Source organism: Leuciscus leuciscus (assembly GCF_965113295.1).
Source record: "Leuciscus leuciscus genome assembly, chromosome: 14".
NCBI lineage: Eukaryota > Metazoa > Chordata > Actinopteri > Cypriniformes > Leuciscidae > Leuciscus > Leuciscus leuciscus.
In genome coordinates this window covers 30711478-30723038 of record NC_138738.1, presented here as the reverse complement: position 1 = coordinate 30723038, position 11561 = coordinate 30711478, and the positions used below count along the sequence as shown (strand labels likewise).

The following is an 11561-nucleotide window of genomic DNA, read 5'->3' as shown; positions in this document are numbered from 1 at the left end:
TTTTTTTATTTTGTTTCATCGTTGACATTGTTATATTATTTAGAACTAAAATTTACTGAAACTATCTAACCTCAACATGATGCCACGACCCTCAACATAAAGCTCGAATATGATTGGCCACTATGGTCCACTTGTAGTAGCAGCACACAGAAGCATCTATCTGATTGGTTCCTGGTGGCGCGAAACAATCACATGGTACAGCATTTCGCGCGAAAACTTCTGCAAGAGCTCGTGTGCTTCGCGTGGTAGACGGGACGGAGAATACAATATTGTTATAACTTTGTAATACCAATTGCTTTGAAATGGATCTTTTGGAACCTGGAGCGAATCAGAATGCTGGTCAGATGATCAAGGACGACCTGGCGGAAAAATGCCAAAAATTATTCCAGGCGTTCTTAGAAGAGTGAGTAAATGCAGTGTTTCTTATTGTTCTTCTGCATCACAGGTTACACGATGGACACCAGAATAGAATAACAACAATAATTCGAATAAACAAACATTACACGCCTGTACAGTAACGTTAAGCGTATGCAATGTTAAGTTAAACAACATATTTATATGCAAATGCACATTTTCTAATTAGACTTGAGCACGTGACCATACATCATCTTTGCCATAATGCACTAATTATAATTTGCGTGATTTGTATTAATTTGTGGTCTTAATCGGAATTTTACACTAATACATTTGTGTACCGCATCGCAGGTTTCATAATAGTGATGGAGAAGTGAAGTACCTGCGGGACGCAGAGGAATTGATCCGGCCGGAGAGAAACACACTCGTGGTCAGTTTTACTGACCTCGAGGGCTTTAATCAAGAACTGGCAACCGCCATCCAGGAGGAATTCTACAGGTCTGAAAGGAGCCAAAAGAAAAATATAAAATGCTCTCATACATTGCTTTAGAATCAAGCCACCATATATACTGTCCCACTTTATATTAAGTGTCTTTAACTACTATGCACTAACACTTAAATTAATCATTTAATACAGTGCACTTTAATATTGTACTTATTTAATGTAATTACAGCAGTAATTAATATAATTACACAGTTTAACACACCCTTAAACCTAACCATACCACCAAACCTGTTCTAACCTTACCTGTTACCGACCTCAAAAGCTGCAAAAGTATTTTGCAATACAAGATGAACACATTCAGTCCATTGTATTTAAGGTTTTTTATTATATAAGTACATAGTAGTTAAAGACATCTTGTGTGACTCCATATGCTTTGCTTATCTTACTGTTTAATTACTAGTACACATTGGTCATAATATTAATGCTTAAAATTGTGAGTTGTTATTACTATAGTAACAACATTTAAGTTTAGCTTTTATAATTATTCTTTTTTGATAATACTGTTATAACACTTTAAAGTTATTGCATGCTTACCTTTGAAACATAAGTGTGAGTGGATCAGAGAATCTGCCTGAAAGAACCTGAAGCACTCTTATGTACCATAATGATAAATACATAATCTCAGATGTGCGGTTATTGTGCAAATTAATGTGTATAATGAGTATGTACTGCAAATAGACTTGCATTTGGCAAAGGTTTTGACAGCTACAAAGCTGCCTTTTGAATACTCAATTGATAACACCTTGTTTTTAATTAATATATATATATTTTTATTTCATTTAGACTTTACCCCTTCCTGTGCCGTGCTGTGCGTAATTTTGCTCGGGATCATGGAGAAGTTCCCATCTCCAAGGAGTTCTATGTTGCCTTCCAGGATCTACCAACCAGACACAAGTAAAGAGAATTTTAAGATGCGATGATTGATTAATCATTTTAGACTAAAATATTTGACAAAATTATACATGGATTTTTTGATATTTTGAACAAATGCGTCCCGAACTGATGTTCTCTTGTGGGTTCCTGCAGGATCCGTGAGTTAACCGCAGTGAAAGTTGGCTCACTCGTGCGCATCAGTGGACAGGTTGTCCGTACTCACCCTGTTCACCCTGAGCTGGTGAGCGGGACCTTCCTGTGTTTGGACTGTCAGGGAATGATTAAAGACGTGGAGCAGCAGTTTAAATACACCCAGCCGAGCATTTGCCGCAATCCTGTGTGCAACAACCGTAGACGTTTTCTCCTGGATACAAACAAATCCAAATTCATTGACTTCCAGAAGGTATGACAGGTGCTTTTTTTAAACCATATACTATTATGTTATTTGGTAAACCCCCTATCCTGTCTTGAAATGAAGGAGAAGTCACAGTGCAAAGCGTGTACAAAAAGGCTGCTGTGTAGTTGATAATATGTCACAGGTTCATTGCTAAGGATATTTTTCTGTTGGCTCTGCAAAAATTAAGTATGCCATTTTTCTGTAACATAAATATTTTTAAGTGAAGTGTCAGAAAAAATTATAATTTACATGACAATTTGCCATAAAATAAAAACCTCCGGCCATTTATATAAAATCATCAAAGAAGCAATATTTGAAGCAAATGGAGAACTAAAGTCCAGGAAATAAAATAATTAAATCAGTAATATTGAGAATGGAAAGGTGTGTCAATAGATATTTCTAATGTCAGTTTAATAGAGGCATAACTTTTATGATTTATGTATTTACACAGGAATAGGGCTGTATGATTTGTGGAAAAAATATTTATTAAAATAATATTTATTTTATCTGATAAAAATTGCGACTGTGCTAAAATGAACAAAGAACAATGAACAAAACCATTAGGTACCACATGGCTGCACAATTTGGCCAACAATTATAAAAGTTTTATAAGTTATTAATAATAATAACAATAGTTTTTGTAGACAATTATATATATAAACCAAAAAAAAAAATATTTTTATATTTCATACGAAGCACATATATTTATTTAATTAAATAACAGCTATATCAGCCATATCGCAACTTCGTTTTTTATTTAAAGTCATTTTTAAATCAAAATCGACAACTCTTATTTTTTTAATGGAATATTGCAGTATTTATTATATGTATATTTATTGAATTATTATTTGTAATCTTTAATCAAAATAACTTCCCCATCTGTCACTTGCATGAGATCACAGCAATAGCAAACTACAACGATCCAATCTATTCCAGATGGACAAAATCAAGTTCCGCCCTACAACGAGAAGCCTTTTCACTCGGATTATTCACAATAGGGAAGAAAAGACTATTGCAACTTTCATTTCATGCCGACTTTAATCATGCAGCCATACACAGAAATAACAGTTGCAGAAAACAATGTATCACACGCTTGAATGTTATATTTATGTAAGTCTTTCCTATTTTATTGCGCTCTGTCAGGATGATTGAGCAGATGGCATTTCGTCACACTGGCCCCAAGCCATCCTCTTTGTCAATCACTGTATCTACAATTTAGTGTTATTAGTTTATGTTGACGGTTTATTTACCCTGATACCAGGTGCGTATCCAGGAGACCCAGGCTGAGCTGCCACGAGGCTCCATTCCTCGTAGCATGGAGGTGATTCTGCGGGCTGAGGCTGTGGAGTCGGCACAGGCCGGTGATAAATGTGACTTCATTGGCTCCCTCATCGTTGTGCCTGATGTATCTCAGCTGGCCACGCCAGGTATACAGCTCTCATCCTGTCGGACATCACTGATGATAATACAGTGCTTGTGATTCTTAGCATCATGCGATTATGTTTGTTTCAGGTGTGCGTGCTGAGACCAGCACACGTACTGGTGGTGTGCAGGGTTACGAGAACGAGGGTCTCCGTGGGCTTAAAGCGCTGGGCGTCAGAGAACTTAACTACAAACTTGCTTTCTTGGCATGCCACGTATGCCTCACCAATCCCAGAGTAAGTGTCAAGCCCAACATTTTGACATGGAGGTCTCATTTTCTATCACTTAGCATTATTTTAATGGGCTGTCTCTGTTTGTAGTTTGGCGGTAAGGAGATCCGGGATGAGGAGCAGACAGCAGAGAGCATTAAGAAACAGATGTCGGTACAGGAGTGGGAGAAGGTGTTTGAGATGAGTCAAGATAAAAACCTCTATCACAACCTCTGCACCAGCCTCTTCCCTACCATTCACGGTTAGTCACTATGACTATCATTGGCCATATATGTCTTATTCTAAGTTTGGCACAAACACAAATTGCATGCACCACCTCATGCATTAAAATCCATTCATTCACAGCTAGCCATGGATTATCCCTTACATTTATTATTGGTCAACCAACAGAGATTTAATTAACTCACAGTAAATAACCATAGTCATCATTTACTCACCCTCATTTTGTTCCAAACCCATAATACTTTCGTTCATCTTCGAAACACAAATGTAGACATTTTTAATTAATTTTAATGAGTTGATTTAGACTAAATGGTTTTAGATTTAAACTTTTTAGGTCATCTTGACTATCTTTTGACTTGACATTTTTTAAATTGTATGATAATTAACAGCACAGTTATTAGCTGTCACCAAAGTCATCTTGAGATTTGTTGGCCAACAAAGACATGTGTTCTTTGACATGTAGACATGTCTGTCTATCATTTGTATACATCTCAAATAGCATTCTACATGAACCATTCCACACAGCTTGTTGGATAATGTCAAGATGGTTTACATTATTCATGTGTTGTTTTCAGGTAATGACGAGGTGAAGCGGGGAATTTTGCTCATGTTGTTTGGAGGTGTTCCTAAAACCACCATGGAGTGCACATCTCTGAGAGGAGACATCAACGTCTGCATCGTGGGAGATCCCAGCACAGCCAAAAGCCAGTTCCTTAAGTGAGACTTCTAAAGCACATGAACACTGTTACAGGATTTATTATGTATCATTGTAATTACTCTAGAACCGGTTAAAAATATAGAAGGTATAAAGGAAACATAGTGACATTTCAGCTAGTTTTACATGTTTGCCCCGAAATGTGTATTAAAAAGTAGCATACCTATTAGTTCTAATGGTTTGGCTGTTATTCAGGCATGTTGAGGAGTTCAGTCCACGGGCGGTCTACACCAGCGGGAAAGCCTCCAGCGCGGCAGGTCTCACAGCTGCTGTGGTGAGAGACGAGGAATCACACGAGTTTGTCATTGAAGCTGGAGCGCTCATGCTGGCTGACAATGTGAGTTCATCTTTTTACAAATTATTTATATGTGTAAAACCCAAGTGATTCGATATTCATAATATTCGTTGTCTATAGGGTGTTTGCTGCATTGATGAGTTTGATAAGATGGAAACGAGAGATCAAGTGGCCATCCACGAGGCCATGGAGCAGCAGACCATCTCCATCACCAAAGCAGGGGTCAAGGTAAGGGTCAAAGATCAAAATGTGGATGCATCACTGCCCCGTGACATGCTTCCAAACACCAGTTTAGATAAAAATGGAATGGACTAAAACCTTAGGCTATATTATGCTATATTATCCGTATCGGCCCGATAAGAAAATTTGGCTGATATATTAACCTGTTAAGCTGCAACGCCACTTTTGAAAAATCCCCAGAAATGACATACCCAAACTGAAACAGATACAGTTCATGAACCCTTTGCACTAAAAGCACAAGTATGATCTCATTTGAAAGCTGACACCTGGTAGTTTATTGTAAATGTAGAATTAATTATTGTCATAATGAAAAAAACATTTTTTAAATAGCTTCAAAGTTTTGTAAAGTTATTAGAAATTTATTTTTATTAAACATATTCATGAAAATAAAATTGAAGTGGGCCCTGGAGCAATCTAGAAATGCACTGCAGCTAAAGCCATATGTGTGACCATGTTATATTTAAAATCTGAAAATGATAAGTATAAAACTCTGTATTTGGTTAAATGTTTTTCAAGATCATGTCAAATTACTTTATTTTGATTAGACTCTAAAAATGCTACTGATGTTTAGTCATCATCTAAGTCATCTATTCAGTCTATTGTCTCTATTGTTTTGTGGTGCAAACGAGCCCCATTCAGTCTCAGTCTCCCCAGTACACATTCACACACCTCTCCAGCCTGGTTATGGATCTAAATATGCATATCTTTTGTCTGCATTATAGTTACTAACGACTGGCTATTCACAGGCTATTCATAGGGTTTCAATCCCTAATTAATTTTATCAAAGTTCTCACTTATATTTGAAACTGTATCAAATGCACTAAAACATTTCAGAAAAGCATTACTATTTAGAAAAAAAACCCATAAAAGAATAACTTCTAGGTGACAGGTGCACCTGAGCTAGCTAGCATGTTAGCTTAGCACACCATCAATACACGACCATTTATGAGATTAAAACTATGTTTGTGCTTCAAACTTATTTTATAACGCAAGTCGATTGTTTTAAATAATCTTCTGTGATCTAATTTGGCTTCAGATAAAAAAAAAATCAGAAAGAAAATATATTATTTATAGTATGCACGATGATAAAGTCTATATCGATTAGCATTACATTATAAATATAATCTATTATTATAAAAATACCTGGCATTGCTTGAAGAACACTCAAATATCAAATATCATTTGCAATCATGTTTATTGTCTTCAAAACGTCTATATCTGCATATTACAGCGATCTCTGTGTTAGCTTTGTGTGTAGCTGCTATCAGTGACGTCCTTGAAGGTCACATGATTATGTCTCTTCTTCATGTTCCATATATGGAGTATTATTGTGCATATAGCGCCCTCAGGCTATTGGTATGAATTGAAAACACAGCACATCTCAGTAAGAAGCGCTCATAATGATTACATCGACGCATTTGGGTATAAATTCAATAAATATTATTCCTGTCTATAGAAATATGATGTGAATCTATGAGAATATATCAATATTTCTCCAAGTCTGCACATTTTTGAGCTAAAAGCCCTGAGGGACGTTGTTTTGTGAATCGCTGTCATGACAACAGCACGGAGTTTTTTTTTCTGAATGGACCAGCTGACGGTCATAATTCATATTAAAGGTATCAACGCATTTTTCCATTTCATAACTCCTGACACAAAATAAGACATAACTGTCACTATAAGTTTCTCAGAATACAATAGTTGTCAAATACTGAAACTTGAGTCTTATATCTTTTTAATGATGTATAGTTTGTCAAGGTAAAACATTTAATCTGATAGTAACTTTGAACTAAATAAATAAAAAAACGCTTCAGTGCGCCGACGCACTGGTGAGGGTTAACAGGTTAAAGCCAATAAATAATGGATTATTTCCTTCAGCTGAGGCACTGTTCGCCATGATGGCCATGATTTTTTACAGTCTAGTAGTTTATCGTGTCTGCGGGTATATTGCTCAACCCTAGCCCTAATAGCTAAGATATTTTATACTTGTTCCATAAGACTATTTTTCAAATTGTAGGCCACTCTGAATGCTCGCACATCCATCTTGGCTGCGGCGAACCCAGTGAGCGGGCGTTACGACCGCTCCAAATCTCTCAAGCAGAACATCAACCTGTCGGCACCCATCATGTCACGATTTGATCTCTTCTTCATCCTGGTGGACGACTGCAATGAGGTATGAGCATGTTTGTTCTGAACATCAGTGCAACAGCATATGAAGATGTTTGTGGATACAGAAGGATGCTGTTATACTGTTAGTAAATGCCTCTCTCTCTCTCTTCAGGTCACAGATTATGCCATAGCCAGGCGTATAGTGGATCTTCACTCCAGGATTGAGAATTCTGTCGAGCGTGTCTACAATCTAGATGAGATTCGCAGATACCTGCTGTTTGCTCGCCAGTTCAAACCGAAGGCGAGTGACAGGAAGACTCATCTTCATTCTTTCTGATGCTGCCACAAAATATTGAGCAAATGAATCTGAATACTAGGGCTGGGTTAAAAATATTGATTTCTCGATTTTAATTGATTCTCATTTTGATAAACCGATATCGATTCTTAAATCCCAAGTATTGATTTTTGGTCTGTGCTGTTTTCAGTTGATGGAGGAACAAAAGTTCACTAAACATAATTTTGTAGCCCACCTCCCATTCAATAATCATAACAATCTTTGTGCTTGAAACAAAGCCTCAGCTTTCAAATTATGTCAATTTTATTATGAAATTCAAATAATACATAACATTTTGGTGCTCTTTAATGTGGCTTTACAGATGGCTGTAGTCGCCTCAGTTCAAGTACTACTAGTTATAGCATGAAATAAAAGATACAATAGAAGTTAGCGTAATGAATCATGTCTCAATCAGTGTTTTAACTGCAGAAAGACATCAATGAAACAGTGTGTAAACGATACGTCACATACATTTATCTCAGGAAAGCCAATCAATGTCAAACCACTAGTTTAACTTTCAATATTAATGCACCAACCGACAGGGTTCCCTATATAGTTTTCAGTATTAGTTCAGAGATGTTTTTTCTTTGAGCAAAATTTACGTACTGTACCTGATATACTGCATATCCAAATGGATTGATATCGCTATGAGTTGAATCGAGATCGGAATTGAATTGAATCACAAGCTTATGATTCAAAATTGAACTTAATTGTGAAATTTGTGTCAATGCCCAGCCCTATTGAATATCAGGTGTAAATAGGGCGGAAATCAGCCATTTATTAACTGTGTTTCAATCTGTGTGCGTGATATCAGATCTCAAAGGAGTCTGAGGAATTCATCGTGGAGCAGTACAAGCGTCTGAGACAGCGGGACGGCTCTGGAGTCACTAAGTCAGCCTGGAGGATCACAGTTCGACAGCTGGAAAGCTTGATCCGTCTTTCTGAGAGCATGGCCAGGATGCACTGCTGTGATGAGGTGGGAACGAAAGGCGGGAGCATGATTTTGGTTATTAGATATTAGTTAAAAACATTTCTAAATCTTCCTGTTTCTATTTTTTAGGTTCAGCCTAAGCATGTCAAGGAGGCTTTCAGGCTGCTGAACAAGTCCATTATTCGGGTCGAGACTCCTGATATTAATCTGGATCAAGAGGAAGAGGAGGCCATGGAGGAGGAAGAAGATAATCAGATGAATGGTACAGTTGTCTTCTCTTTCTAGACACATTAACGTTTCATTCAGGCTCATTTTGAGTAATTTTGGTCGAGTTCAACATGGTTCTAAATCAATGGTTCTCATCCAGCGGGGCCCCAATATGTTTTTAAATTTTATTTTAATGATTTAAATTGACTTATTTTTAAGTCAGTCATCCATTGGTATTTTCATCATATCTGTGAATAAAGGTCAGGCTAACACTCTATGCGGTGGAAGTAACTTCAAGCCACAACTAAACTAAACCTATAACTGGAAAACATTTGCAAGCACAAAGGGAAACCCATCTTTCGTTATTGGGAGAGTTTTGAACCATTTCTTTGTTTTCTCGCTCTTTTTAGGCCATGATGCACCTAACGGTGTGAATGAAGCTGTTAACGGGGAAGTGAATGGTCACGAGCAAACAAATGGTATTAACGGTCATGGGGTCAACGGAGAAAGCGCTAAACCCTCGCTGCGACTATCGTTTGCTGAGTATAAACGCATTTCAAACCTGTTGGTCCTACATCTGCGTCATGCCGAGGAAGGTGAGCACTCTGTACAAGTCTTGACAAGCTGTCATTTTAGCAATTATTATGCACTTTTATCACAAACTACAACATGACAAGCTAAGACAAACACAACCCAGAGGAATCTAATTTGCATTTTGCCATTTCTCCTAGCCGAGGATGAGTCTGCACTTAAGAAGAGTGAAGTTGTGAACTGGTACCTGAAGGAAATCGAATCAGAGATTGATTCAGAAATAGAACTCATCAATAAGAAGACAATGATAGAGAAAGTTATCTACAGACTGGTTCATTACGTAAGAAAACATTTTCATGTGATATAAATCTTTGTTTTATGTGAATATATGGAAGCTTGTTTCCACCACAGAATAAAAAAGGTGAGGTTTTACTCACAATTCTGACATTTTTCTCACAATTGTTTATATCTCACAATTTGGACTTTATAACTCGCAATTGCAAGTTTAAGTCTCACAATTCTGAGGAAAAAAAATATATCTTGTAGTTCTGACTTTATTTCTTGCATCTAAGAGTTTGTAATTTGCAAAGTTTTTCTCAGAATTGTGAGATATACGAGTTATAAAGTCAGAATCGTGAGATATAAACATGCAATTGCGAGAAAGAGTCCGAATTACAGGATGAAAAGTCGCAATTTGCTTTTTATTCTTTATTTTATGGAGGAAACAAGTGGGATGGAGACTACATGAAAACTGTTTTAACCAAAAAAATGAATGACTTTTATTTTTTCAGGATTATATTCTGATTGAGTTGACACAGTCTGGTCTGAAAGGGTCAGCTGAGTCCAGTGGAACAGAATCCCAGGAAGATGTTACTCTGGTGGTCAACCCCAACTACACATTCGACGACTAGACCTTCTGCTGTATTAACTCCAAATAAGGGATGTTTGATGAGATGGTGTTCAGATAGCAGCCCTCTTCAGTCTCCTCTCTCTTTGTAAATTGGTTGTTTTCTGGTTTTAGCAGGGGTATATCCATTATCATTTTTAAGAGAATTTATGACCATACAAAAAGGTGTTTGGGGGGGGTGGGGGGGGATTCATTATGTAAATATGTTTCTTGTTTTGATTGTTCTAGTGTTTTAGAATATTTTAGAATGTTAGTAATGGACATCCAATGCATAAAATGTTTTGCATATAGAGTTTATCATGTTTTGTTAAAAGTGCTGTCAAAGTATTACATCAAAGTAACTTGTGTTCATTATGCAATAAATGTTAAAATTGTTTATTTGATGAAAAGCGAGTTTGGTTTTTGAAACGGAAATGGGATACCAGTTGTGTAGATACCCTTTCAAATGTTATTGGCCAGTTGTCTGTACAAACTGTTCAAATTCATCGTATTTTTAAATCAAACATTTTCATGTATGAATAAAATATAAAATGGATTAATAAAAAAACTAAACACACGGCTAAGTTATTTTGGCTAATTTAATGCAAATACAAAACATTAAATATTTACAGATACAAATCCAAGAAAAAAATAACAGGGTAAAATTACATTAATTTTTAAAATGAACGAACAATAAATGAACAATAGTATATTAGAAGAGTCTTGTCTTGCAACTGAATTATTTTTCATAAATCATACAAAATAACATCTTAAAACAAAAAAGAACACTTTTAAACAAATACAATGGCTAAATGAAGAGTGGAGCAGGTATAATGTCAAAACCCCGCCTCATGGTTCCTTCGAGATTTTTATAATTGGGGTTTAAATTTATGGGTAAACATAACTTAACGATTTTTTTCTACAACATAAATTACACATACCCATATTCCAAAATTCCAGAAAAGCTCATTTTGAAGCAGTTATCTTCATCTTTGAAAACGTACGTTTCTGATAAATAACTAGATAATATAGTTTGGGTTAAGCATTTTACGTTGTAGAACAAAACGTATAGTCAAGTTATGTTTACTACTGGCCAGAGCCATAGAGAGATGGGCCCTCTATGGGCTTGTTCGACTTCATGCAGCTCTGCGCAGAACGATCGGCGGCTGACTTGAAGCAGTGCATGCCGGTTAGAAATTTTGTCCGACTTGATACAGCGCCGACGCCACGTGACTGTGACGTATGGCATCAAAGTACCGCGAGAGCGTTTCGAGAGTAGCCGGAGAACTCAGCCAGCGCAGCTTCTCAAG

At 36.7% G+C, this 11561-nt stretch overlaps 1 protein-coding gene across 1 annotated transcript; it reads left to right on the top strand.

The window, feature by feature from the left end:
• Window positions 1–188: 188 nt before the first annotated feature.
• On the top strand, window positions 189–10828 carry mcm6 (minichromosome maintenance complex component 6). The gene is made up of 17 exons (XM_082136779.1): window positions 189–403; window positions 706–852; window positions 1643–1753; window positions 1886–2135; window positions 3391–3556; window positions 3642–3787; window positions 3872–4022; window positions 4579–4720; window positions 4914–5055; window positions 5134–5241; window positions 7271–7426; window positions 7535–7663; window positions 8511–8672; window positions 8757–8889; window positions 9245–9430; window positions 9566–9705; window positions 10157–10828. The coding sequence occupies exons 1-17, from the start codon at window positions 303–305 to the stop codon at window positions 10274–10276; spliced, it is 2490 nt and encodes an 829-aa protein (XP_081992905.1). The 5' UTR covers window positions 189–302; the 3' UTR covers window positions 10277–10828.
• Window positions 10829–11561: the final 733 nt, after the last annotated feature.

Coding starts and splice junctions, on each gene's coding strand:
- mcm6 (XM_082136779.1), top strand. CDS start 303: ATGGATCTTTTGGAACCTGGAGCGAATCAGAATGCTGGTCAGATGATC. Junction 3,557..3,641: donor ATCTCAGCTGGCCACGCCAG/GTATACAGCTCT, acceptor TGTTTGTTTCAG/GTGTGCGTGCTGAGACCAGC. Junction 4,721..4,913: donor GCCAAAAGCCAGTTCCTTAA/GTGAGACTTCTA, acceptor GCTGTTATTCAG/GCATGTTGAGGAGTTCAGTC.